Source organism: Onychostruthus taczanowskii, unplaced genomic scaffold (genome assembly GCF_017590055.1).
Source record: "Onychostruthus taczanowskii isolate IOZ18803 unplaced genomic scaffold, ASM1759005v1 scaffold100, whole genome shotgun sequence".
NCBI classification, from domain to species: domain Eukaryota; kingdom Metazoa; phylum Chordata; class Aves; order Passeriformes; family Passeridae; genus Onychostruthus; species Onychostruthus taczanowskii.
The window spans coordinates 816,252-842,211 of record NW_024496527.1 but is presented as its reverse complement, the minus strand read 5'-3'; the positions used below and the strand labels follow the sequence as shown (position 1 = coordinate 842,211).

The following is a 25,960-nucleotide window of genomic DNA, read 5'->3' as shown; positions in this document are numbered from 1 at the left end:
TTTATTTTTATGTCTTAAACTCTAAAACTCTAAACTTTGCTTTAAACTTAGCTCAACGTGTCTCTGCTTTAGACTGTAAATCCACATTCTCACTTCTGGCACCTCAGTTTGGGAGCCTTTTCCAAGGGCTCAGATCAATTCCTGGGTTTGATTCTGAGCTTTGGCTCACAGGCCCAAAGCTCTGAGAATTCCCTGCATTTCAGATTCCAGTGAATGCTGACAGCTCCCAGTTTTCCCAGAACTCTTCCACAGGGAGCTGAGAGCTGCTCTGGGCTCTGAATTCAGCACTCAGGGTCTCCCTCTCCCCACTTTTTACATCCCACCCTTCCCAAGGAGCACGTGAGTGAGGCAGATTGAATTATTCCAACCTGCAATTTGACTCCCAGGATGGTTTGGGTTGGAAGGGAGCTCAAATCCCATCTCATTCCAACGCTGTGCCATGGCAGGGACACCTGACAGCATCCCAGGCTGCTCCAAACCCCATCCAGCCTGACCTTGGACACTCCAGGGATCCAGGGCACCTCTGCCAGGGGCTCCTCACCCTCACAGGGAGGAATTCCTGCAATCTGGAGACAGGGAAGGCCCTCAGAGTCACTTCCCCATGAACCAAGTGGTCATTGGGATGACATTAAAGCTCAGGAGAGCAGGGCCATGGGTCCAGGAAAGGCAGGTTTTCCACATGAGTAACCCTCAGGAAGCACTGATGGGAAAGGCTGGCACAGAGGCAATCAGTGAGGTAATTAGAAAAGCAAATCCCAGACTCCACAGCTCCTCTGGAACTGATTAGATAAGGGCTGCACTGTGCAAAGACAGAGCTGGAACCCAGGGAGAGCAGGAGGAGGGGGACAGGAGACACTGCAGGAGGTGAGGTGGGATGAGAAGATGGGGAAAGCACACACCATTGGGATTGGGACTGGAGCCCAAAGGCACCACAGTGAGGTGAATCACAGCAGCCAACAGCTCTGGTGGTTTTTAATTCCTCTGCCTGCTCCCCAAGGCAAACACTAATTCCCATTTCCACTTGAACAACACAGGTGGGAAGTGTTCCTTCTGCTGGAGCTGCCAAATGAAATCCCAGAGTTCCACTGAACACCTGGGATCTAAAATCCACCTCCATCTCACAACTCTCCTGTTACTGTTTGCCAGCCACAGATTCCTGTGTCAGGAACTTTGTTAAAAAGAAAAAAGCATGAAAATAATAAGATTAAAATAAAAGGATCAGCCCCCTTTGGTTCCAGGCTGACACATCCATGGAATCCCAGACTGGTTTGGGATGGAATGGATCCTTAAACCCATCAAATTCCAAATCCCTGCCATGGGCAGGGACACCTTCCACTAGCCCAGGTCACTCAAATTCATGTTTGGAGCAACTGCAGGTCTGCAAAGGTCCAGCCTTCTGAGCTCAAATAAATGTATTTATGAGAAGCTAAATGACCTGAGAGATTTCAAACCTAAATGCAACTATTTCTTTTAAAACTTCATAATAAGCAACTTTGCTGTTGGAATTATAATGTATTAAATAACAATGGATGCTAATGAAATTAGACTGCTTTAAATAATAATCTATTCTAATGAGGCTAAAATACATTAAATAATCCTAACCCAAGGGGAGCCTGATCCTGCCATGGAAAACATGCATGGAACAAAGCTGGACACCCTGCACCTCCTGACCTCAACCCCAACCTCACACATCACAACAGAGAAACTCCCACATGTTTAAAAATACAGAAGCACTGAACTAATGTAAACTCAAAAAAAAAGTCCTCAAAATGGTCCTTTATATCTGTCTGTGCAACATTTGCTAAGAATAAACCTTTTAGTCATGCTCTAGAAATTTGATGAGTGGTCCAGAGCAATGGTGGAATTGTTTTAGAAAATGCAAATAGTGCCCAGAGCCAGGATTATCCCAACATGTGGTGCCTGCAGAGCTGTGGGCTTTAACTGTGTGTGGATCACAGAGAAAACCCAAAAGGAGAATCCCTGGGAGATGCTCCTGAACTTTGTTTAGAAAAATCAAAGAGCAAAGCAGCTGAACACACAGCTCTTGTTTACAGAAATACATTTGGAATTGGCCAGTGGACGCAAATCCTAATTATGGAATGCTGGAATGCTTTGGGTTGGATTTAAACCCACCCAGTGCCACCCCTGCCGTGGCAGGGACACCTCCCACTGTCCCAGGGTGTCCCAGTGTCCAGCCTGGCCTTGGGCACTGCCAGGGATCCAGGGGCAGCCACAGCTGCTCTGGCAATTCCAGCCCAGCCAGCAATTCCCAGTTCCCAATCTCCCATCCATCCCTGCCCTCTGGCACTGGGAGCCATTCCCTGGGTCCTGTCCCTCCATCCCTTGTAAAATATAAGCTCAGGACACACAAGAATATTTTAAGGTGAATAAATCCATATCTATAAATTCCTCACACTCCTCACTATTTTCAAAAATACACTCTAATTCTATGGGGTCACCTATGGGGTTTATTTTAAAAATCTGTTCAAAGCAATCTTTTTGCAGCTTGGGCAGATGCTGGTTGGTTTTAAGGAGCTGTTTCAGGTCAGATTCCAGAGAGACCAGGAAAAGAAAATAAAATGAACAGAAATTTATTCCAGGTACCAATGGAAAGTATTTGGTACAAGCGAATTTTTCAACTACAATTCCCAAAAACCTTTTATGCAACTCACATCCAGGATATTAAAACTGGGACCTCCAGTGGGCTGGAGGGAGTGACACATTCAGCTGCTGCCTCTGAAATTCCCACAGGACTGGAATCCCATCCAATAATTCACACAGGACTGGGATCCCAGTCTCAGCCTGCAAAATAACTCACACAGGACTGAAATCCCATTCAGTAATTCATACAGGACTGGAATCCCAGTATCAACCTGTAAAATAATTCATACTGGATTGAAATCCCAGTATCAGCCTGTAAAATAATCCATACTGGATTGAAATCCCATTCAGTAATTCATACAGGACTGGAATCCCAGTATCAACCTGTAAAATGATTCCCACAGGACTGATCCCATTCAGTAATTCATACAGGACTGGAATCCCAGTATCAACCTGCAAAATAACTCACACAGGACTGGAATCCCATTCCATAATTTCCACAGGACTGAAATCCCAGTCTCAACCTGTAAAATAATTCACCTCTGGGAAGTTCCATCTGGAATTCAGCAAGAACAAGCTGTGGCACTGGATCTGTGCTAGGAAAGATGGTCCCAAACCCAAAATGCAGCTTTAGAAAAGGGTTTCACCATTTGACATCTCCCCCAACAAAGGCCAAACAAAGCAAAACCAACCCAAACACCAAAAGACAAACAAGAAAACAAAAAAAACTGCCAGGTTAAAAGCCTTTATCAGGACCTGTTTGAGGTGATTTACCTGCTCCAAACAGCAGCTCAAGTCACTGAACCTCAGTGATCACATCAAAACAATGTTTTCTTCTGATTCATTTACTTTGAAAGGATTTTATATTGAATTACCCTCATTCCCTGCTTACATTCCCAGCACAGCAGCAGAAAATAAAGTGTTTTAGAGCAAGGATGTGCCTGTTCATCTCCCAGCTGGAACAGAGGCAAATACATGAAACTGCTTCTACTTTTCCAACCTACAAGATCCCCAGGTGCCAGTGCTAAGGAATGTGAGCATATAAATATACAAAATCTGGTTTAAAGATGTTTTACTATTTAGCTTTGGGTTTTTCCTAAAAAGATTATCACTCTAAGGTAACATTTGGCACTCTACTAATCTTAAAGAGTATAAATGCATATAAAATAGGTTCAAAAGACAGATTCTGATCTTTTTTTTTTCATGTATTAAAGTAAGAACTAAGGTGTTTTACCATTTTTTAAGTGTCCATTGCACAGAATTAAAGTAAAGCAAGAGTTCAAAAGTGGTTTGATAAAAACAAGTTACCTTAAACTTGCTGAGTGCATAATAAAGAGACTGAAGCTCTCCAAAGCATGTTCTGGACTTAAAATCCAAACAACAGAGAAATATTCTTTATTGCTGGTGAACTGCATGGGCTCCACATCTTTGTGCATTTTAGAATTAAATCTTTTTCACACTTTAACATGCACAAAGAGAACCAGAATTCATCTTCTTTTTCTGCTTCTGCTTTCTGTTTCTCTCCTTCAAGAAGTGCTCATTTAAAGGAAAAGCTTTCAGGAATGGGAAATAACGCCCAGGATATTAAAAAAACAACTTAAGAGTTAAAAAACCCCCTCTATTCTAGGTGTTTAACTAAAAAATACTAAACTTTCTTTAGAGATTTCATCACAAAGCAACCTGCTGGGAAAAATCACATCTCAGCTGGCCAACAAGTGGATTTTTAACTATCTGCAAACAGCAGTGAGGATGTTTCATGAATTGGGAAATTAACAGAAAATTTGAGGTTTTCACACTCTGGATTCAGTGCCAGTTCTTCAGCTCCCCTAGAAATAATGGAATAGTTGTTTTGGATCATTTCCTGCTCATTTCAAGATCTCCAGTGCTTGTTTTGAAGAGTATCTTTTAAACGTGTTAACACTGAGAGCGCTTCCCCAGCAGCCTGACAATGATACAATTTTGGGTTGACTCACTGATACTGTGTGTTCACACCAGAAATGCACATTACAGCCAGATTGCCTCACGCTCCAGGGTGGGTCCTGCACACAAGGAACTTTCCCAGGGAGAAAAAACCTGGCTACAAGCAAATACACATTTTTACAGGCACTCACTGCCATCACAACCCCGTTTCCTCTGCTTTAGAAAGCTGAAATTGCTGCTTTTTTCACCCAAACCAAATGCACAAATTGAAAGAATTGGTAAAGCAGCATGAACCCAGCAACTTGTGCTGCATTTGTGTTTTAGGATGACGAAAGCACCTCTGAATTTTAAGGGAATCTTTTTGCACCTCACGTTTGGGCAGATGCTGGTTGGTGTTAAGGGGCTGCTTCGGGTCAGATTGCAGAGGGATCAGGAAAAGAACAGCCTGGCCTTCTCTAAGGCACTGGAAAGCAGCTTCCATGAGGAGATTTTAGGGTAAAGAGCAGAAAATCCAGGGTTCTTCAGACAGGCAATTAGTGGTTTCTATGCCAGCCACAAGACCACTTAGACAGACACCCAAAACAAATGCAAATCTTTTATGCTATTAAAAAAAATAACGGGGAATCATTATCCAACAGCATCACTACATCTCTTATTGGGAGAAAAAGAGACAAACCACTCACCACTGCCTAAAGTATTGGTATGGCAGCACCAGAGATGCAGATCAGCAGACAGTGATGGTCAGAATTATGGAATAACCCTCAGCTTTTGGAAAGGACACACAGCAGGGCACTGCTCCCTCCAGCCTCAATTTATCCTTTTTTTACACTACTGGGGGTGAAAAGGGGGGTGGGCTGGAGCTTCCCTGCTGTGCAAACACATCCTAAAAGCACGGATTCACCTCCTGTGGGTTTGCCACTCTCAGCTGTGCAGTGGCAGATGTGTCACAGGGTGGCTGCTCCCTGCACCACAGGTGGCTGCTGTCACTGCTGTCACAGGTGTCACCCGAGCGTCGGGAACAGCGCCGGGAAGGAACGCGGCTCGGGAAAGAGCCTGGAAAGGTGTCAGGAGAAACGCCTGGGGGGGGTGAAGGAAGGGGTGAAGGAAGGGATGAAGGAGGGGATGAAGGAAGGGATGAAGGAGGGGATGAAGGAAGGGATGAAGGAGGGGATGAAGGAAGGGATGAAGGAGGGGATGAAGGAAGGGATGAAGGAGGGGATGAAGGAAGGGATGAAGGAGGGGATGAAGGAAGGGATGAAGGAGGGGATGAAGGAAGGGATGAAGGAGGGGATGAAGGAAGGGATGAAGGAGGGGATGAAGGAAGGGATGAAGGAGGGGATGAAGGAAGGGATGAAGGAGGGGATGAAGGAAGGGATGAAGGAGGGGATGAAGGAAGGGATGAAGGAGGGGATGAAGGAAGGGATGAAGGAGGGGATGAAGGAAGGGATGAAGGAGGGGATGAAGGAAGGGATGAAGGAGGGGATGAAGGAAGGGATGAAGGAGGGGATGAAGGAAGGGATGAAGGAGGGGATGAAGGAAGGGATGAAGGAGGGGATGAAGGAAGGGATGAAGGAGGGGATGAAGGAAGGGATGAAGGAGGGGATGAAGGAAGGGATGAAGGAGGGGATGAAGGAAGGGATGACGGAAGGGGTAAAGGAAAGCACGAAGGAAGGGGTGAAGGAGGGGATGAAGGGATGGAGGAAGGGATGAAGGAAGGGGCGAAGGAAAGCATGAAGGAAGGGGTGAAGGAGGCGATGAAGGAAGGGATAAAGGAAGGGGATGAAGGAAGGGGATGAAGGAAGGGGATGAAGAGGAGATGAAGGAAGTAATAAAACAAGGGATAAAGGAAGGGGTGAAGGAGGAGATGAAGGAAGTGATAAAGCAAGGGATAAAGGAAGGGGTTACGGAAAGCATGAAGGAAGGGGTGAAGGAGGGGATGAAGGATGGAAAGCATGAAGGAAGGGGTGAAGGAGGGGATGAAGGATGGAAAGCATGAAGGAAGGGGTGAAGGATGCCATTCCCTTGCACACCAGCAATGCTATCAGGGTGCCCAGAGCAGCTGTGGCTGTCCCTGGATCCCTGGCAGTGCCCAGGGCCAGGCTGGACAGGGCTTGGAGCAGCCCGGGACAGTGGAAGGTGTCCCTGCCATGGCAGGCAGTTGGAAGGAGATGACATTTAAGATCCCCTCCAAGCCAAGCCAGTCTGGGATACCAACCCCTGCAAGCGAAAGCCCCACTTAAAGCGGAGAGCGAACTTCAGCGAGCGCAGGTGCCGGAGCAGCAGCGCCGGTCCCCGATCCCCGCAGCATCCCCGCCCGCCCCGGCCCTGAGGGAGCCGCGGGGGGCTCGGGGCCCTCCCGGCGCTGCCTGAGGGCAGGGCGGGGGCCGGGGCTCCACCTGCCCGGAGCGCGGGGACGCGGGGCAGGCTGCGAGCAGGTGCCGCCGCTCGGCGCCGGGACTGACCTTGCGCAGGGCGGGCACGAAGAGGCCGCGCCATTTCGGGCCGTTCTCCTCGCCCAGGAACTCGTAGGGCTGCGGCGGCGGCTGCATGGCGGCCGCTCCGCATCGGGGCCGGCCGGGCCGCCGGGAGAGAGAGAGCCGGGAACGGGAGAGATCCCGAACCGGGAGAGAGCCGGGACCGGGGGAGAATTCCTTATCTAGGTTAGAGATCCTGGACCGGAGAGATCCTGGACTGGGGGAGAATTCTGAACCAGGGAGAGATCCTGAACCGGGGAGAAAATTCCTTATCTAGGGGAGAGATCCTGAACCGGGAGAGGGTTCCTGAACTGGGGGAGAGCCCCTGAAATGGGGGATGTTTCCTTACCTAGGGGAGATTTCCTTAACTAAGGGAGAGTTCCTAAACTAGGGGATAATTCCTTGCCCAGGGGATAATTCCTTACCTAGGCGAGATTTCATTACTGAGGGGAGATTTCCTTACCGATGGGATAATTCCTTACCTAGGGGAGATTTCATTACTGAGGGGGTGTTTCCCCTGTCCGGGGGAGATTTCCCTGCCCGCGGGATGTTTCCTTACCTATGGAATATTTCCTCACCGAGGGGATGATTCTTTACCTAGAGGATATTTCCTTGCCCAGGGGAGATTTCCTTACCTAGGGAATATTTCCTTGCCAAGAGGAGATTTCCCTGCCCAAATGATATTTCCTTACCTGGGGATACTTCCCTGCCCAAATAATTTTTCCCTACCTGGAGGATATTTCCCTACCTAGACGTGATTTCCCTGCCCAAATGATAATTCTCCACTTAGAGGAGATTTCCCTGCCCAGAGGATATTTCCCTGCCCAAATGATAATTCCTTACCTGGAAGATGTATTTCCCTTCCTAAAGGATATTTCCCTACCCAGAGGATATTTCCCTTCCTAAAGGATATTCCCCTACCCAGAGGATATTTCCCTTCCTAGAGGTGATTTCCCTTCCTAAAGGATATTTCCCTTCCTAAAGGATATTTCCCTACCCAGAGGATATTTCCCTTCCTAAAGGATATTTCCCTTCCTAGAGGTGATTTCCCTGCCCAGAGGGTATTTCCCTCCCCGTGATATTTCCCTGCCTGGAAGCAGTTTTTCTGAAAGCTCTTCCCCTCCCTCCCTGGAGGTGTTCTTCCTGCCTGGATGCCATTCCCTGCCTGCAGGCTGTGTTTTACCCTGCCTGGAGGATGTTCCTCTCCTACCTGGAGGCAGATTTCCTCCCCACCTGGAGGATGTGGCTCTCCTTACCTGGAGGCTTCCTAGAGAACCTGTGCCTCTTCCTGCTGGGGGCTGTTCCCATCCTTATCCGAATCCTCTTCTGCTCCCTGTTTGGAGACTGTTTTCTTACCTGGAAGGACTTTCTCTCCTTACTTGGAGGCTTTTCTTCTTCCTGCTTGGAGCCTGTTTTCTGTAAACTCTTCTCCCTGCCTCGAGGCAATTTTTCTCACAGCCTGGAGCCTGTTTTCCTCCCCAGCTGGAGGATGTTTTTCTCCCAACCTCGAGGCAGTTTTCCCCCCTCTCTGGAGGATGTTTTCCTACCTGCCAGCAGTTTTTCTCTCCATACCTGGAAGGAGTTTCCCTCCCTCTTTGGAGGCAGTTTTCCTCCCTGCTCCAGAGAACACCATTCCCTTCACCCACTCATCACCCAAATCCAGATAAATTTTCCCTCATTTCCCTCCTGACAGCATAATATTCAAATCTCACACTTCATATTCCCTCCACTCCCCATTTTAAGACTTATCTACAGAGAGAATGGATAAATTAAACCAAAAGAGAAAAAATGTGCCTTCCTGCCAGTAAAATGGTGATCCTTCTTTGTAAGATTTCCTGGAGGAGCCTGATGCTTCCAGAGGCACAAACTGCTCCTTCTGCTCCATGGCTTGATCCTCCTGCCCCACCAGAGCAGCCTGGGAGGTTCCCAACAAAGCATTTCTATTTCTATCTAATGTATATGTATTATAATACACATGTAATGTATGTATAAACATAAGTAATGTATGTGTATATATGTATCTATATGTATTTGTAGCTATTCTATCTATATATCTATTTCTGTATTTTTATTTTCTATTTATTTCTATTTTATACTTGTTCCTCAAACCCAAACTGTGAGCAAAAAGGAAAAGTAATGATGGGATAATGCTGGCAAAACCCACAGTTCCTCCTCCTTCCAGAGTTTAGGGCTGACCTTGCTGGGCACTGTTTGTGTGGAATATTGGGAAGGAATTCCCTGTGAGTGTCCCAGGCCAGGCTGGAGAGAGCTTGGAGCACCCTGGGATAGTGGAAAGGGTGGCATGGGATGGGATTTAAGGTCCTTTCCAACCCCAAACCAGCCTGGGGTTCTATGATTCTGTAACACTTCTGGGGAACAAATGGTGTTTGTCCAAATATTTATTCAGAGGTTCAGGAATTCTCATCCCACCTGTCCCAACAGGCCCAGATCAGCCTGAGGAGCAGTGAGGAAAAGCTGTGAGGAGCACAGATAAGATAATTTAGGAAGACAAGTCTGGTCATGAGTGCCCCTCCTGGAGTGATTTCTGTTACACAGAGTGATACCCTGCCTAATTCAGCTGAGAATTAACAAATTCCAGTGACACTTCTCTCTGACTCAGGACAAATACACAGATTTTACAGCATTTAAAAAAAAAAAAAAACACCACACTATTTTAATCATAAAAGGCACATTTATGAAATCATCAAAGTGAGGCTCATTTGGAAAATAAATTAATACATTTTCACACTTTGTGAGCAATAAGATTGATGCCTGAAACCCTGGTATCATAATCTCTGAACTTATTTTTATAACAAAAGTGTAAAACCTTTATCTCTGAAAAGATTTATATTCACAGAATGCTACATCAAGGTTCATAATTTAAGTTTCAAATAAACTTTACCCCCAGTCAATCATCACCTGAGAGGAAAAAGCAGTGCACAGGGAAATGCTGACTCAGGACTCCCCCTGGTCTCTGTCTGCTTTGCATTTTAATGTTCTTTATTCTGTTAATACATGTCAGGGCCACACCCCATGTAGGAGGAAGTGGCTTTTGCAATCCTTTTGTGGGAGGGAAGATAGGATTGTTCCACTGTGGGAAGTTTTACACAGCCCTGTGGCAATGGAAGACTTGGAACAGCAGAATCTCTGCCTGAAGTGACCAAACTTTGCTCTGAGAGGGTTGGTATTGAATTTCCAGCAGTCGATTTGCTGGTAAAGTAGATATTACCAGGGAAAAAAAAAGGAAAAATAATAATAATAAAAAACAGGCAGATTAAGCCTTTTTTCCCTTCAAAAAAGTGTTTCCAATCCATACAGTGAAATCAGCCTCAGAGCTGCCCTCCTGTGCTAGCTCCCATCAGAGGAGCTCAGAAAAGAACATTTTAAGGAAAAAGTAATGTCCAATTTTCTCCTTCAAACTCCCCACAATTATCTGTGCTACCCAGCAGCTGTTATTAAACCCTCAATACTTTGTCCCTGAGGCCACAAAATTCTGCTTTACAGCAATCCTGCAGGACACTCCCAGATGCTCAGCACTGAGTTTCCTTCACCTCTCCCTGCACACAGACTCCTCCAGGTGTATCTCTGATAAAAATTGGGTATCCATGGAGTTCAGAGCTGTCTGAGCTCCCCCTGTGCTCAGGGAAAATGGGAAGCCTTCCTGACTCATCCCTGCTCGGGCTCCAAGGGAAGCAACACCAAACATGACTCAAGGCAGCTTTCTGGAGCTTCCCTCCCTTCACATTTCCTGTTCCAAAGACCATTTTCCCTGGATTGCCCAACTGGCTGGACAAAGATCAGCTCCTTTTGCATCATCAGCATTCAAAGGAAGAAACCCAAACCCACTGATGAAGTTTCTGATCAGTGCTGATTTCCCAGCTGTAAATGAAAAGTGATTGTTTGTATCCATATTTTGATTTCTGCTCTATAAAAAAATACAGACAGCGATCAGACAGAGTATCTGAGTTGCAGATCTAAATTGACTTGGGTTGGTAATCCTCTTTAAGCTTATTTTTCTGTGAAATACTCTACATTCACGTCGAAGGCTCTGAATATTGTTCACAACCTCTGACAAAGCCTTTAATTCCACATCAGCAGGGCCCTTGAGCAGGGCTCATCCTTCTATTCCATCACTTCCATGTCACCCAGAGGGCTGCACACTCCAACTTCAGTGGAATCAGAGCCCACACAGAGCCACCCCACCCTTGTGGCTTTTCAGACCCCTCTGAGGGGGCAGCACTGTGAGCACAGGCACGGAAAATCCAGGTGGATAACCCCACACAGAGGGATCCACGTGCTCTGCATGCCAAATCCAGGTGGATAACCCCACACAGAGGGATCCACCCTGCTCTGCCTGGAGTCCCTGCCGCGGCTGCTCCTGCTCCGCTGGCCAAACCTCCCTCAGGACGCCCCAGGAGCTGTGGGCACAGCACACTGCCAAGGCTGCTGGGGCACTGCCTGCTGGCTCTGTGTCCATCGGGAGGAGTGCCAGGCTGCAGAGGGGCAGCAGGCAGGATTCCTGCCGGGATTCCTGCCGGGGTTCAGAGCCGGAAGCGCCGCTGGGCCTCGTCGGCGATGGCGGCGGCGATGGCCAGCGAGGAGGTGGCGGCGGGGGAAGGAGCGTTCCTGACGTGCAGGATCCTGCTGCCCACGGCCCCAGAGCCCCCATCAAACACAAAGTCATCCACCAGATTGCCCTCACTGTCCAGGGCCTGGGCTCTCACACCAGAGGGACCCCTGCAAAAGCAAGGAGGAGCAGAAGGAAAATGTCATCCTGAGTCAGGGAAGGAACTGCCGTGAGGAGGTGTCCAGGGAGACAGTGAGGAGGGCAGGGGGTGGAGACAAAGCATTTTTTTGGGAGTTTTAACACTCAGGAGGCAGAGTGGGGGATACCTGACAGTCATGGGATCATTGAGGTGGCCAACCTGTGAGCTTAAAGCCCACCCAGCTCCACCCCAGGGACACCTCCCACTGTCCCAGGCTGCTCCAGCCCCAGTGTCCAACCTGGCCTTGGGCACTTCCAGGGATCCAGGGGCAGCCACAGCTGCTCTGGGCACCCTGTGCCAGGGCCTCCCTACCTTCACAGCCAGGAATTCCTTCCCAATATCCCATCCAACCATGCCCTCTGTCAGTTTGAGGCCATTCCCCCTTGTCCTGCCCCTCCAAGGCTCTGTAAATAATCCCTCTCCATCTTTCTGTGGGTTCTCCTCGAGTCCTGCAAGGCCACAGGGAGGTCACCCCAAAGCTTCTCTTCTCCAGGCTGAACAATCCCAAAATTCTCAGCCTTTCCTCCCAGCAGAGCTGCTCCATCCCCCTAATCATCCTGGTGCCTCCTCTGGACTCAGGTCCTTCAAGCTGGAGGCAGCTCCAAGTTTCTGTATCATATTTTGGTGGAGGAAGGGAGCCCGCCACGTTTTCTGCTGTTCAGACAGGAGATTTCCCAAGCAGAAGCAGTTTCCTTTACCTGAGAACATCATTGGTGGTGACCTCAGGGATGAACTTCTGCAGCTGCCTCACCTGGGCACTGAGGGAAAAGGCTCTGTACAGCTCCCCCAGGCCGTAGGACACGTTCCTCAGCACCAGCTTCCACAGCCCACTGCAAGGGAAAGTGGGAGAAACAACTGCACTGAGGGAAAATCTGCCCAAAATGCACCAGCTGCAGCTGCTGGAGAAGGCAGCAAATGCAACTGCAGGGCACAAGTTCCCATTCCCAAAATCAGGAACCACATCGTGCTTTGCATTTGAGAAATGCATGTTTGTCCTTCTCTGCTTCAACAAACCCTGCTCACAGAGCTGTGGCATTGGATTAATTCTGAATTCCAGGCCTGGAAGTGTTCCAGGACTTGATGAGTTTGGAGCAACCTGGGCAGGGACCCCTCCACTATCCCAGATTGCTCCAAGCCCTGTCCAGCCTGGCCTTGGGCACTGCCAGGGATCCAGGGGCTGCCACAGCTGCTCTGGCAATTCTATTCCAGGGCCTCTCCACCCTCCCAGCCAGGAATTCCCAGTTCCCAATCTCCCATCCATCCCTGCCCTCTGGCAGTGGGAGCCATTCCCTGTGTCCTGTACCTCCATCCTTGTCCCCAGTCCCTCTCCAGCTCTCCTGGAGCCCCTCCAGGCCCTGCCAGGGGCTCTGAGCTCTCCCTGGAGCCTTCTCCTCTCCAGGGGAACATTCCCAGCTCTCTCTCCCAGCCTTTGTCTGCTCCCAGCACCCTCTGCAGGTATTCAGTGATGCTGTCTGAGTTGATTAAGTGATCACAGTGCAAACCAACCCTGGAATGGCTCCACCAGCACCTTCCAGGGAGCAGCCACGTTCCCAGACTGGCTGAGACATGTCCTGGTAGCAAATTTAAGTATGAGACCACAAGAAGTCAAGTGTCTTGGGGAAGTCCACCCTTATCAGCAAAAGTGTCTTTGAACACACTAAAAACGTGGGAAAAGCAGGATTTTGGGCAGGAAGTGGCTTCCATGGCTCACATTTCAACAAGAGCAGGCAGCAGACACAAACACAAGGCATTACCTGTAGGTCACAGCATCCAAGAAGTCTCCAGGGCTGAAGTCCAAGAGTTTGTAGCCCTCTCTCTTAAAGGCCAGCACTGCATTAGGGCCAAGCCAGACACTGCCATCCATCCTGGGAGTGAAATGGAATCCCAGGAATGGGAAACGAGGGTTGGGAACCTGAAATGGGGCACAGGAGTGAGCAGAGCTCTTACAAACATCAAGTTTGCCATTTTATTTCCAACCACAGCAGCAAAACTCTCAGTCACAGAACCTCAAAACTGGCTCTGAGCTGGTTTTGTGGCTTGTTAATTGTGCAGTTGTGGCATGTCATTAATTAAACCACTGGAGAACAGAATGGGGCCAGGTAAAGCTGAATTTTAGGGAAAAGTAAAACAAATAACGGGGAAAAAAGTCCACATGATTTCTCAGGACATAAGGCAGTGACACCCTGATTTTGTTCACCAGCAGCAATTATACTGCAATAAAACAGAATACAAAATATTAGGAGAACCTGAACTTAGCAGGCCTGGTTAATGCTAATAATAATGTTAATAATGCTAATGATAATAAATCTGCATGTTCTTTTTTTGTTCCACTTCCTGCCTCCCATCCCAGGACAGGACCCTGAATGGCTCTCAGGTGAGAGCAAACAGCAATGCCCAGCATTCCAATCTTCCCAAAGATCCAGTGTTTAGCAGGCAAAGCTATTCTCATATTCAGAAAATCAGTATTTAAATGGACAGAATTAGTTAAAATGCTGCCCTAGGAATTCTCTCCAGTTGCTCTGTAATTACATTTTCTCTCTGGGATTGCTGCTCTTCATCCCATTATTTGTCTGTATTAGGTGGTAGAAAGATTGCTCCCTTTTCTCCCACATCTGTTTTTAATGACAAAATCAGCTAATCCAAAAATAAGGTTGAGAGGAAAATACCTAAATCTGAGTGTTGGCTATTAGCACAAAAGATGAAACCCTTTATCAATAGTTCATCACAGAATCCCAGAATCACTGAGCTTGGAAAAAACCTCCAGTGTCATCTGTGAATTTCCTGAGGGTACAGTCAACCCCTTTGTCCAAATTATCAATAAAAAGATTAAACAGGACTGTTATAATTACTTAAATAACAATTTACTGTCATCTCTCCCTGACTTCATTGTAGGACATACAGAAATAATGTAGAGTTTTCTGGATATGTGGCAATGTGATATTCCATCTTTTCTCTATTAAGTAAAAAAAACTCCAAAACTAAAACCATAAACAAAAGGAAAACAACTGGCAATAACTTCCCACGTGGTACTTTCATGTTTTCCTCAATCAATTGAAAAAAATTAACAAAAACAATTAACAAAATCCAAGCTGTCCTGTCCCAAACCAACTGAATCTCCACCCACGTGTGTGCGTCACTGCCACGGATTTTTTTCCTTTTTTCTGCATTTTCAGCAGCTCTTAGGGTACCCTGTGACACACAAACCAGGGGTACTTACTGGATAAATATTTCCTTTCACCAAGTAGGACTTTTCTGGCTTCAGGAGCAGGTAATCCCCCCGGAAGGGGACGATCCTGGGCTCGGGGCTGCAGCCGCTGATCCCGGCCAGGCGGTCGGAGTGAAGCCCTGCACAGGTCAGAAGGTGCCCACAGGAGATCTCCTCACCCTGGGGGAACAAAAACCACACCAAAATCCTGTTTATCTGCTAAAAAAAAACCACCCTGAAAAACCCCACAAGCATTGATTTAAATAAAGAAAATTTGTTTAGCTAATTAAATTATTAAAAATTAAAAAAAACTTATTTAAAATACATTTTAAAGCTAACTTATTTTAAAAAAATTAAATGTAGTCTTTTAAAAAATAAATTTGAAATTTATTTAAAATAATTTTTTAAAATATTTTTTTAAAAATTAACTTAAGTAAGGTAAATAAAGATGTTCACTGATTTGACCCCACAGGGTGGGAGCAGCTACACAAATTGACAGCACACAGGTATGGAGAGGTGCTAAATATTAAACACCTTTACCATCTAAATAAAGAAATAAATAAACATCAAAAACTATTATCTATTTTTTAGCTTAGTACCTGCTTTTAAATACGATTCTTTTTTTTCCAACTGAAAAATATTTGCATGAAAAAAATACCAGTATTTGGTGGGAAAAAAAATCCTAACAGATTTTTGAAGCTACTTTTTAATGGAAGAGCAAAAAAATAGGAGAAAAAAAAAGCAGCAGAACTAAATTTAAAAACAACCAGAGGGGTTGTGGAGCTGGTTTTGTTCAGATATTCCCTCCTGAAGGTGAACCACAGTTCCTGACTTGCAGGAACAGCAGCTGCCTTGCACCTGTTTCACTGAAACAGTCTGATGATAAAATGATAATAAAACGATGCTAAAAGCCTCCTTATCATTTTATGGATGCCAGAGCTCAAAAGTAAACATGAAAATTGGTGTTTGTCACCAGATGAACAAGTCATAAAGGAGTTCTTGCAAGCACAAGCATCGGATTGTGCAAATAAAGCAGATAAAGGATGGTAAATGTCAGGCAGCAGAAGTTTTAGCTGAATATTTTACACCATCATCATCATTATTTTTATTTATTTATTTATTTATTTGAACATCCTCATTGTTAAGAACTGATTGCAGTTGCTCTATCAAACTGATCATGTTGCTGAACAGCAAATTTTTAACCTTTTTTTTTGGAGATTATTAATTCACCAGAAAAAAAAAAAAACTGAAGAAAAGGAGAAGCAGCTTCCTGGAAGGAATGAAGACTTCTTTTGCACCCTTACCTTTTTGCTCCTAACAATGACTGGGTATTTCAGCCCTGAAATGGAATTAGACAAGAGAGGGAATTACTAGAACAAGCAAAAGAGAGCTGACAGAACAAGCAGCTTGTCACCAGGAAGGAATTTTCCTCTGGAATATTTTCCAAGCTGTGTAAGAACTACTCTTGTCATAATTAATCTTGTTGGACATGACTGTATTTATTAATTAATAGGGGGTTTTATTCTTCCCTCTGTGTGCCAGCACAGATCCAACCTGCCTTCAGGATAAGGAAAATCACTATCACAAGAATAAACATGCAAGACTCAGATAAATCTGATTTTAAGAGGAGAGAACAACTTTATTTCTCCATTTTACTCTCACTTTCTTCCATCAGTTTTAAATGTTTCAGCTGAAGGGTGACCTGCCTGCAAAAAAAACCCCAAGTGATTTTGCTGAATACTAGGAGACAAAAAAAAAAATCAGAAATGTCATTTCAGTTAAAACAATTATGTTCTAACTGAACTTAAAATGGAGGGCAAAAAAATCCAGCCTTACCATCCTCACTTTCTGCAGAACTTTCTCTGGCCATCTCCATGTTTGTGACTTCAAAATCAGTCAGGATTGTCCCACCTGCTTCCTGGAAGTCCCTGGCATAGGACTGGGCCACTTGTTTGTAATCCACAATGCCAGTGTAGGGAGAATCAAGGGCCATCAGTCCCTGCAAGGGTTTAGAGACACAGAGGAGAGGGAAGGTTGGGATATTTCACCTGGAATATTGCACTGCCATGAGAAGGGAGTGCTGCTCCCTCCCCTTGTGCTCAGCTGGATCTGCAACACTCAAAGGATGTTTTAGGGAGCAGATCCAAAATGTTTACAGGGGGGAAAAAAAAAAGACTGAAGAAGATTCTTTTCCAGAAAATTTCTGTCTGTACCTACAACCACTCCTAAGTGACACAGCTGCACCAGAGCAAGCTGCCAGATGAAAGAGCACAGGGAATTCACACCCAGCTTTTCCTTTCAAACAAATACTAATCAATAACAAATCTGTGTTCCACAAACTCCACGCATTCCTTCTGCTGGGAAAATAAACATAACAACCACACCAACTGCACTGAAATGGGCTTGATCCAAATCCACTTTTATGGATGGGAAGGAATTTTCAGGCTCTTCTGAACTTGAACTTCAAGGCCAGAAAAGTATTTGTGTTAAATCAGAAGATGTTTTCACCTGAGAAACAGCTCTTACAATTAGAATTAGAAGCTCCTACAATTAGCTAATTAGAAGTATGGTAACCCCTCACCCTGCAGAAGGGCTCCTTCTCCTGGATTTCCTTGGCTCCAATGAGTTTCAGCCCTGGGACGTTGTTCTGCAGCCCCCTCTCATACAGAGCTTTGAGCCTTGGAATTTCATCCTGCTCCACAGCCACAATCAGCTTTGGGAAAGGAAAAAAAGGCACAGCAGTGAGCAAAACAAACAGGGCAGGTTTGGCATCAAGCACAAGCAGTAGTGAGTGAGTGAACAATGAATCCAGGGGGTGAAGAATGGTTGGTGCTATTAACTGGACAGAATTCTGTTGCTGAGGAAGCACTAATATATCACAGAGAATTAAAAAATAAATGCTAAACTGTACTTTGAGATACAATCAATTGACAATATTTGCCAGAAGCAGCCTGAGACTACAAGTCTGCATGTGAGAGAGTTTGCATTTAAAGAACCACTGGGATGCTTTCAGAAGCAAAACTGAACTCAACCCAAGATGTACAAACTTCCAAGAGCCTCAGTAAGAGAGTGAGGACATGTTCTGACATGGCTGAGTGGAATTGTACCAGTTTCACTTAACCAAGGAGTCTGTTCACAGCTATCACAGGAGATAAATCCAGACTGGATTACCTGTGCCAGCTTTGCACAGACCATGATCCTCCCAGCCAGCTCAGCTCTGGCACCTCACACGTGTGAAGCTCTCCAAGCCTGGGGCTGCTCTAGGGAAAGCTGGTGAAGTTTCACCATTATCCTCCCTGCAATGAACACTGCCAGGGGAGTGTCATGAAATCATGGAACTGTTGAGGTTGGAAAAGCTCTCTAAGAGTCCAACTGATCCTTCAGCACTGCCAAGGCCACCACTGCTCCGTGTCCCCAAGTGCCACATCCACATGGATTTTAAATCCCTGCAGGGATGGTGAGTCCAGCACTGTCCTGGGCAGCTGTGCCAGGGCTGGACAAACCCTTCCATTAAGGAATTTTCCCCAATATCAAACCTAAAGCTTTGTGGTGCAACTTGAGGCCATTCCCTCTCCTCCTGTCCCTGTTCCCTGGAGCAGAGCCCGACCCCCCCGGTGTCCCCTCCTGGCAGGAGCTGTGCAGAGCCACAAGGTCCCCCTGAGCCTCCTTTTCTCCAGGCTGAGCCCCTTCCCAGCTCCCTCAGCCTCTCCTGGGGCTCCAGACCCTTCCCCAGCTCCATTCCCTTCTGGGGACAAGCTCCAGCCCCTCCTGTGGCTTTGCTGTGAGGAGCCCAGAGCTGTCCCCAGGGCTGGAGGTGGCCCTGCAGTGCCAGCACAGGGGACAGGCACTGCCCTGCCCCTGCTGTTGGTACAAAATGCACAAATCCAGCTCACCCAGGCTCCAGCTGACCTCCTCAGGACAGGAGCTCTGAGCAGGCTGTCCCCTCAGGAGTGCTGCTGCACAGATCCACAGTGCCACCCTGTGCCCAGCGTGGCAGCAGAGGGAGCACAGCTCCGAGAAAAACCATGGAATTCAAATTTATCCCTCAGGGCCAAAACCTTGGGGTGAGGATTGAGAGTCCCGTGGAAACAGCAGCTCAGTGCCCAGTGAGAGGTGGAAAACCTGAATTGAGCTCTAGGAACAACTGGGACATGGATACAGAACTCTGTTTCAATGAGCCTGGCCACACCTGGAATGCTCTGCCCAGCCTTGGTTCTCACCTGGCACCACAGACACACTGAATTAAAAATGGTTCCGAGCATGAAGACAGGGTGGGGAGATCATGAAAAACCTCTCAAACTGAGACTCATCAGCAGGAAGGGGATGATTTGGGGGCAGGAGGGAATGATGTACATTATCCACATTTATGTATAAAATTATGTGCAGCTTGGAGAGTGTGGAGAAAACCCACAACCAGGCCTGTGCCGTATGTGGTACCACACATCACACAGCTCCAGTTTCCAAGGTAAAGCAGGCAATCCCAGGAATTCCTGTACCTTCCCACACTGCTTGTAGGGAATCCCCTTCTGGTCACAGTATTTGTAGCACAGGGCTGCCCCCTGCACGCAGAGCTTGGCCTTCAGGGAGCCAGGGGTGTAGTAAATCCCACTGTGGATCACACCGCTGTTGTGGCCACTCTGGTGATGGGCTAAAGAGAAAGAAAAACACATTGTTAGAATTCTTTTGTTCCCACTTAATCACTTCTGCTGTCAGAAAAACGAGTTAATTGAGGTCCTGCCTTAAATCAGCATTATAAGAGATGATCAAGTGAGAGAACTGGACAATTAATTCCTCCCCTGGCCTCAAAAGGTTAGAGAAACACTGACACAGCCAGCCCTGGTTAATGATAATCCATCACAGCCCGCACTGTGCTGGATCAACAGGGAAAAAAACCCTAAAACCACAAATTTTTCCTTCAACAACAAACCAATCAATCAAAACAGGCTAAAATTAAATTTTAAAATCCAATTTTTACAATGAAATGCATCCCTTATGGCCTCATCTAACATAGTATCTGTCCAATCCACAATTCCTTTGGACATCCTAGCAGGCCTGGGAGGATTTTTGAGTATTTGTGAACTGGATTAGGTTGCTATTTCCTCTTTGCAAATAGATAAAATAGAGGTGAAAAATACCACAAACATTTTTACTGAAGTAATTTGGCCAGGCTCTTCTCCCTCTTTAAGGGTGGGTGCCCAAAGGTCATTCCTGCTTGGCACTCACACGGCTGTGTGTCTTGGGGATAAAAGGTCATTTTGTATCACTCATGGAACATCTCAAGAGCAATTTATAGCCAGGCTGATGGAGCTATTAAAGACAAGATTTTGGGCTCAGAGGATAGGGAGAGGGGATATAAAGGAAGGGGATATAAGGAATAATTGGGATATAGGGGAGTGGAGTTAATCACTGATGTCTATCCCTTGGGATTCTGCCAGCTCCATGCAGGACCTGCCTGTGCCCTCCCACAAGCTGCATTATTCCATATCCTGGTTATTCACCCTCCTTGTCCTCTCTCCTGCCATTCCCAGCCCCAGCAGTCACACTGCAGCTTGCACACCGTGCAGCAGCAACACTCAGCAGCTTTTAACTTAAAATTCCCAATCTGCCGTCCCAGCATTGAAGCACAGACTGATGATAACTCTGCTGAAGGACACGTCCTTGGGAGAAGGGTGGAAGAAATCCCTGTTAGGGAAGAGTCTTGGCACTGAAATGCAGCCTCAAGCTGTGCCAAGGGAGATATAGGTTGGATTTTAGGAAAAGGTTTTTCATGGAAAGGGTGGTAAAGTTCTGGAATGGCTGCCCGGGGAGGTGGTGCAGTCACCATCCCTGGTGTGTTTAACAAAGCCTGGATGTGGCACTGGGAGCCAGGGCTGGGGTGAGCTCTTGGGGCTGGGCTGGACTCCATGATCCTGAAGGTCTCTCCCAACCCAGGGATTCTGTGAATTCTGTGAGAGTCATCACAGAATTCCAGAATGGTTTGGGATGAAAGGGACTTTAGAGATCACCTCGTTCCACCCCCTGCCATGCTCAGGGACACCTCCCACCATCCCAGGCTGCTCCAAGCCGTGTCCGGCCTGTCCTGGGAATGGGAAATCCATCACCCACTTCAACAACAAGGGCAGCTGCTCTCCCACAGCCGATCCCTGCACACAGAAATCCGCGGGATGCCGAGGTTCTGGCAGCGTGTCCTCAGACACAGCCTCCCGCGGGTCCCTGTCCCGCTCCTACCCGGCTCCGGCTCCTTCTCCAGCACGGCGAAGGCCAGCGAGGGATGGCGCTGGACGAGCTCCCGGGCCGCGGCCAGGCCCACGATCCCCGCGCCCACCACGGCCACGTCGAACGAGCTGCAGGGACACGCACGCGGCATCGGCACGGGGACACGGACAGGGACAAGGGACGGGGACACGGGAAGGGCATGGAACAACAGAGGGGAGAGGGAGAGGGGACAGCACAGGGAGAGGGGATATAAGGGAGAGGAAAACGGGATAGAGGAAAGGGGGTGGGGGTGATTAATAATGTAAAGGGGAAAAGGATAGGGATAGCAGATAAAGGATATAGGGGAAGTGGCTATAGAGAATATAAGGGATATAGGAGAGAGGAAAAGGGGATATAAAGGAAGGGGATATAAGGAATAAAGGGGATATAGGGGAGAGGAAAATGGGATAGATGAAAGGGGGTGGGGGTGATTAATAATGTAAAGGGAAAAGGATAGGGATAGCAGATAAAGGATATAGGGGAAGTGGCTATAGAGAATATAAGGGATATAGGAGAGAGGAAAAGGGGATAGGGAAAGGTGATATTGCAAACATAGATACAGGAGAGAGGGACTGGGGATAGGGGAAGGGGGAAAGGACAGGGGAGAATTATACGGAAAGGAATAGGGGCCGTGGATGAGTAAAGTTAAGAACAGAGGGGAAGGGGTGAGGGGAGAGGGGAAAGGATAGGGCCAGGGGACAGGGCTAAGGTTACGGTGACTAGGACAGGGGAAGAGACAGGGCCAGGGGAGGGTGCAGGCCCGCCGCGCTGCCCCCCGGCCTCACCTGCGCCGCCGGCTCTGGAGCCGCCACAGCGCCACGGCCCGGGCCGGGCCCGCGCGGCCCCTCAGCGCCGCCGCCATCTTGGGGGCGGAGGGAGCGCCGGGGCCGCGGCCGCGCGTCCTTCTCTCCTCCTCCTCCTCCTCCTCCTCCTCCTCTCCTCCTCCTGCCCCTGCCCCTGCCCCTCCTCCTGCCGCCCCTCCTGCTCCGCTCCGCCGGGCAAGGTTCGGCCGCTCGGCGCCGGGGGCAGCGCGGGGGCGGTGACGGCCCCCCCCGCTGCCGTGGGGCCCGCCGGGCTCACAGCCCCGCTCAGGCCTTGAGGGCGGCACGGCCTCGCCCTGCTGCTGCTGCTGGCGCTGCAAAGAACACCTCGCTTTTCCCTCTCCCGACTGCGAGAAGGTGATGATGGCGTTGGGGACGCTCTTGAGGAAGCCGCCGCTGCCGCCGGGCAGTTGTAGAGCCTTCTGGGGATGGCTGAATGCCGTGTTCAACAAGTAAGAGTGAGTCGCTGGTTAATAATTAACTTTCAGATCCCTCAAATTCTCTGCGCGGTCTGTGAAGCGGAACAATCAAGTCCCTACGCTGCAGACAACGTTTTCTGTCATTAATGCTCCTCTTTCTCCCCAAATTGCGTGTTGGTTGTTGACAAGGGGTCGTTCCATACCTGCTTCCCCTTCCAAAGCCGTGACCTTCCAGAGGAGGGTGTGGGCTCTGCCACATGGATCCCATCCCTACATCCTGCTCTTCTTTGACCCCCAAACTCAACCAGCAGCACAGTTTTCTTTCCCTACAAGACATGGAAGGAAACAGAGCTAAGTCCAGTTGCGTTTGTGTTCCTTTTCCACTAAAAAGCATCTGCCACTTAACTTAAAAAACCTCACGCCAGACTTAAGCACCGCACGATCCAAACGCGACCCATAAACCACTTCTAGCAAATCGCATCCTTACTCCTCGGACCCCGCGCATAACCAGACACTCGCCGTGGAGCATTTTAATTACCCGTGGGTTAATTGTGTCGCCTTACAGGGCTGTGCGTGCTCTCTGTCCCCTGCAGGGTGGACCACGAGCGCATCCGAGCCGTGGGGCCGGACCGGGCGGCCTCGGAGTGGCTGCTGCGCTGCGGGGCCCTGGTCCGCTACCAGGGCTCGCCCAAGTGGCAGCAGGACTACAATGGGCTCCCCACGGGGCCCCTGGGCAAGTACAAGATCGAAGCCATCAACGCCACCGACTCGTGCATCATGTACAGAGGGTTTGACTATCTGGGTAAAGTACACACGGTGGTTGTTCTTAGATGGGTTTCTTTTTAAGTGCATCAAAATGTGGATAGTGGTGTCATTTTATCGTTCCTTAGATAGATACTGATAAATCATTTGTGGGTTGTTTTCCCCCCCTTTGCAAGTATTTATCAGTCCCCAGGGTTTTGCTGGAGGTGTGGTATAAAGTGAAAAGACATTGGGAATTTCAGCTTTTACCCAAAGTGGCCGTAGCACCGAGGAAGTGCCACAAATTTTTATGTGTTCATAGCAAAAAGCACGATAAATATTATTTTTCTTCTGCACCAAGGGATGATTTTGGTGTCTCTGAAGTTTTAATTCTGCTCATTCTCCAGCCATTTATGATGTCTTTTGTCTTTATTTGTCTAAAGACAAACAAAAAGCATTCTCTTAAAAATAAGAGATTAAACAAATGTTTCAGGTGGTCTTTAAATAGCAGAAAACAAAATGGGAACAGGCTGTTTTATTTTTTCATAGCAAGGAACCCTTAATTTCTGACCTTAGCACTTTCTTATGTCAGAGTCATTGTTCATGACCCAAAACAGTGTAGGTTTTTTTTGTTACTTGCCCATTTCAAAGCTCTTGAAGTCCTACCAAAACAATTCAAACCCCGAGGTTTTCCTAAATCTGAAGTACCACAAAGGACTTTGGAGATTCATTGTGTGTTACAGCCCCGCTTTATAAAGGAATGTGTTGCTGGGTGGTTTTAGGGGCAGTTGTTAATTGAGAATTTGACCAGCAGCCCAGGCTGGTCCTGGGATTTGGGAGCAAATCCTCACTTGTGCCTGTGCAGATGGCCTGGAGCACGTGATGGATATCAAGCTGGAGAAGTGCATGTACATACAGGACGAGTGTCTGCAGAGGCTCAGCGAGACCAGCAACCTCCAGAAGAGTCTGCAGCAGCTGAAGATCATTTCCTGTGGGAATGTCACAGACAGAGGCATCCTTGCACTCCACAAGCTGACGTACGTGAGGCACTGAGTGCTTCCACAGCTCCCTGCTCTGGGATTGGGATTGTGCTGCCTGCAGGGGCTGCAGTCTGGCTGTGTCAGGGCTGTGGGGTGACTGGGGTGGGCTTGAGGACAATTAATTAGTGATCAGCTTGGCTGCTGTTCCTGAGCCCTCTCCTGCATTAACTCTGTTTGACACAGTTTGACTGTGTCCTGTAGCTTTCAGTGCTTCTCCACCTCACAGTTTCCTGTCACACCTCTTGTGCCTCAGGGTTTGGGACAGACCTGGGTGCTCAGGAACAGGGTGCAGTTGGACACTGCAGCTAAAAACCCCAAACACCCGCTTCAGAAACAAACTTCCAGTAGAACCATTTAAAATACCAAAAATTCCAGTCACCATTTAAAACAAGAACTGCAGTAGAATAATTCCTCCAATTTCTCTGTTAGCAATTCAGTAGTAGTTGTCCATTTTCTTTTTGAATATTTACAGGAACCTGGAATATTTGTATCTGAGTGACCTTCCTGGGATCAGAGAGAAAGAAACAACCTTCCGTGTCCTTCAGCAGGCGCTGCCCAACCTGGAGCTGGAGCTGGATTTGGAATAAACACAGCAGCACACAACTGAGATGTATGTGATTTCCTAGGATTTATCTTATGTTGCATAAATGAAGTTGTAGGCACCACTGTACTTCCAGTAAGCCCAGCTCTCCCAGTCCAGCCTCAGAGGTGTATGTGACCTTTGAAGAAATCATGCAGTTAATTTTCATTAAGCTTAAACTCAGTGGTGGATCAAGAGCAGACAGGGCAGGCCTCTGCATGTAGGCATCTGTTTCCTGTTTTTCTAGGAAGCTCTGAATACCTCAGTCAGAAGTTTTCAGTATTTTACTGCACAGAAGCAAGTGGCAGTGGGGGGAATGTTGGTGTGTGTGCAGTTGGTGCCTGGTGTTGGTGCTGTTCCCTCTGGGAGAATCCCACCCAGTAGGTGGGTGCTGATTAATAAAAGAGGTTCTGGGTCTTTTTTGTGTTCTTCACACGTGGAGTTTTGTGTGGTTGAATGATCTGCAGGCAGGCAGGGTCAGCCCCTCAGGAGCACTGAGCTGCTGAAGGGACTCTGTTCTTTGTGCAGGAGCAGCAGCTCTTGGACACAGCCTTGAGCACGTTTTTGGTGTGTGCTGAGGGACTGCAGCAGTTCTGTGCAGCTCTGGAGTTGCATCTCATCCCTCCTGATAAATAAGAGTCATTGAGAATTGCTGGGGTTGGAAAAGTCCTCTGAGATCCCTGGAGTCCAGGGGTTCCCCCAGCACTGCCAAGGTCACCGGTGACCCATGTCCCCAGGTGCCACATCCACATGGATTTTAAATCCCTGCAGGGATGGTGAGTCCAGCACCGTCCTGGGCAGCTGCGCCAGGGCTGGACAAACCCTTCCATGAAGGAATTTTCCCCAATATCAAACCTAAAGCTTTGTGGTGCAACTTGAGGCCGTTCCCTCTGCTCCTGTCCCTGTTCCTGGAGCAGAGCCCGACCCCCCCGGCTGTCCCCTCCTGGCAGGAGCTGTGCAGAGCCACAAGGGCCCCCTGAGCCTCCTGTGCTCCAGGCTGAGCCCCTTCCCAGCTCCCTCAGGAATTCTCCAGCCCTTCCCAGCTCCGTGCCCTTCCCTGGACACGCTCCAGCCCCTCAATGCCTTTGTTGTGAGACTCACAACTGCCCCAGGACTGGCCTCACTGGTGCCAGCGCAG

At 48.0% G+C, this 25,960-nt stretch overlaps 3 protein-coding genes across 3 annotated transcripts in view; 1 reads left to right on the top strand and 2 right to left on the bottom strand.

Moving 5' to 3' along the window:
- Nucleotides 1-7,100, bottom strand: part of SOS2 (SOS Ras/Rho guanine nucleotide exchange factor 2) — a 46,297-nt gene extending 39,197 nt beyond the window's left edge. The window contains exon 1 of the mRNA XM_041409876.1: nt 6,984-7,100. Within this exon, the coding sequence (XP_041265810.1) occupies nt 6,984-7,070 (87 nt within the window). The 5' untranslated portion in view covers nt 7,071-7,100. The remainder of the gene's footprint in view (nt 1-6,983) is intronic.
- A 2,567-nt stretch (nt 7,101-9,667) lies between these two features.
- L2HGDH (L-2-hydroxyglutarate dehydrogenase) lies at nt 9,668-22,164 on the bottom strand. The gene is made up of 10 exons (XM_041410037.1): nt 22,007-22,164; nt 21,195-21,310; nt 19,463-19,614; nt 17,548-17,679; nt 16,803-16,965; nt 16,271-16,305; nt 14,979-15,146; nt 13,516-13,673; nt 12,460-12,591; nt 9,668-11,732 (listed from the first exon to the last, which is right to left on the bottom strand). The coding sequence occupies exons 1-10, from the start codon at nt 22,081-22,083 to the stop codon at nt 11,537-11,539; spliced, it is 1,329 nt and encodes a 442-aa protein (XP_041265971.1). The 5' UTR covers nt 22,084-22,164; the 3' UTR covers nt 9,668-11,536.
- Nucleotides 22,165-22,217: 53 nt separating this feature from the next.
- On the top strand, nt 22,218-25,239 carry DMAC2L (distal membrane arm assembly component 2 like). The gene is made up of 4 exons (XM_041410051.1): nt 22,218-22,494; nt 23,055-23,263; nt 24,068-24,239; nt 24,715-25,239. Exons 1-4 carry the CDS (start codon nt 22,403-22,405, stop codon nt 24,827-24,829), a joined length of 588 nt encoding a protein of 195 aa, XP_041265985.1. The 5' UTR covers nt 22,218-22,402; the 3' UTR covers nt 24,830-25,239.
- The last annotated feature ends 721 nt before the right edge of the window (nt 25,240-25,960 follow it).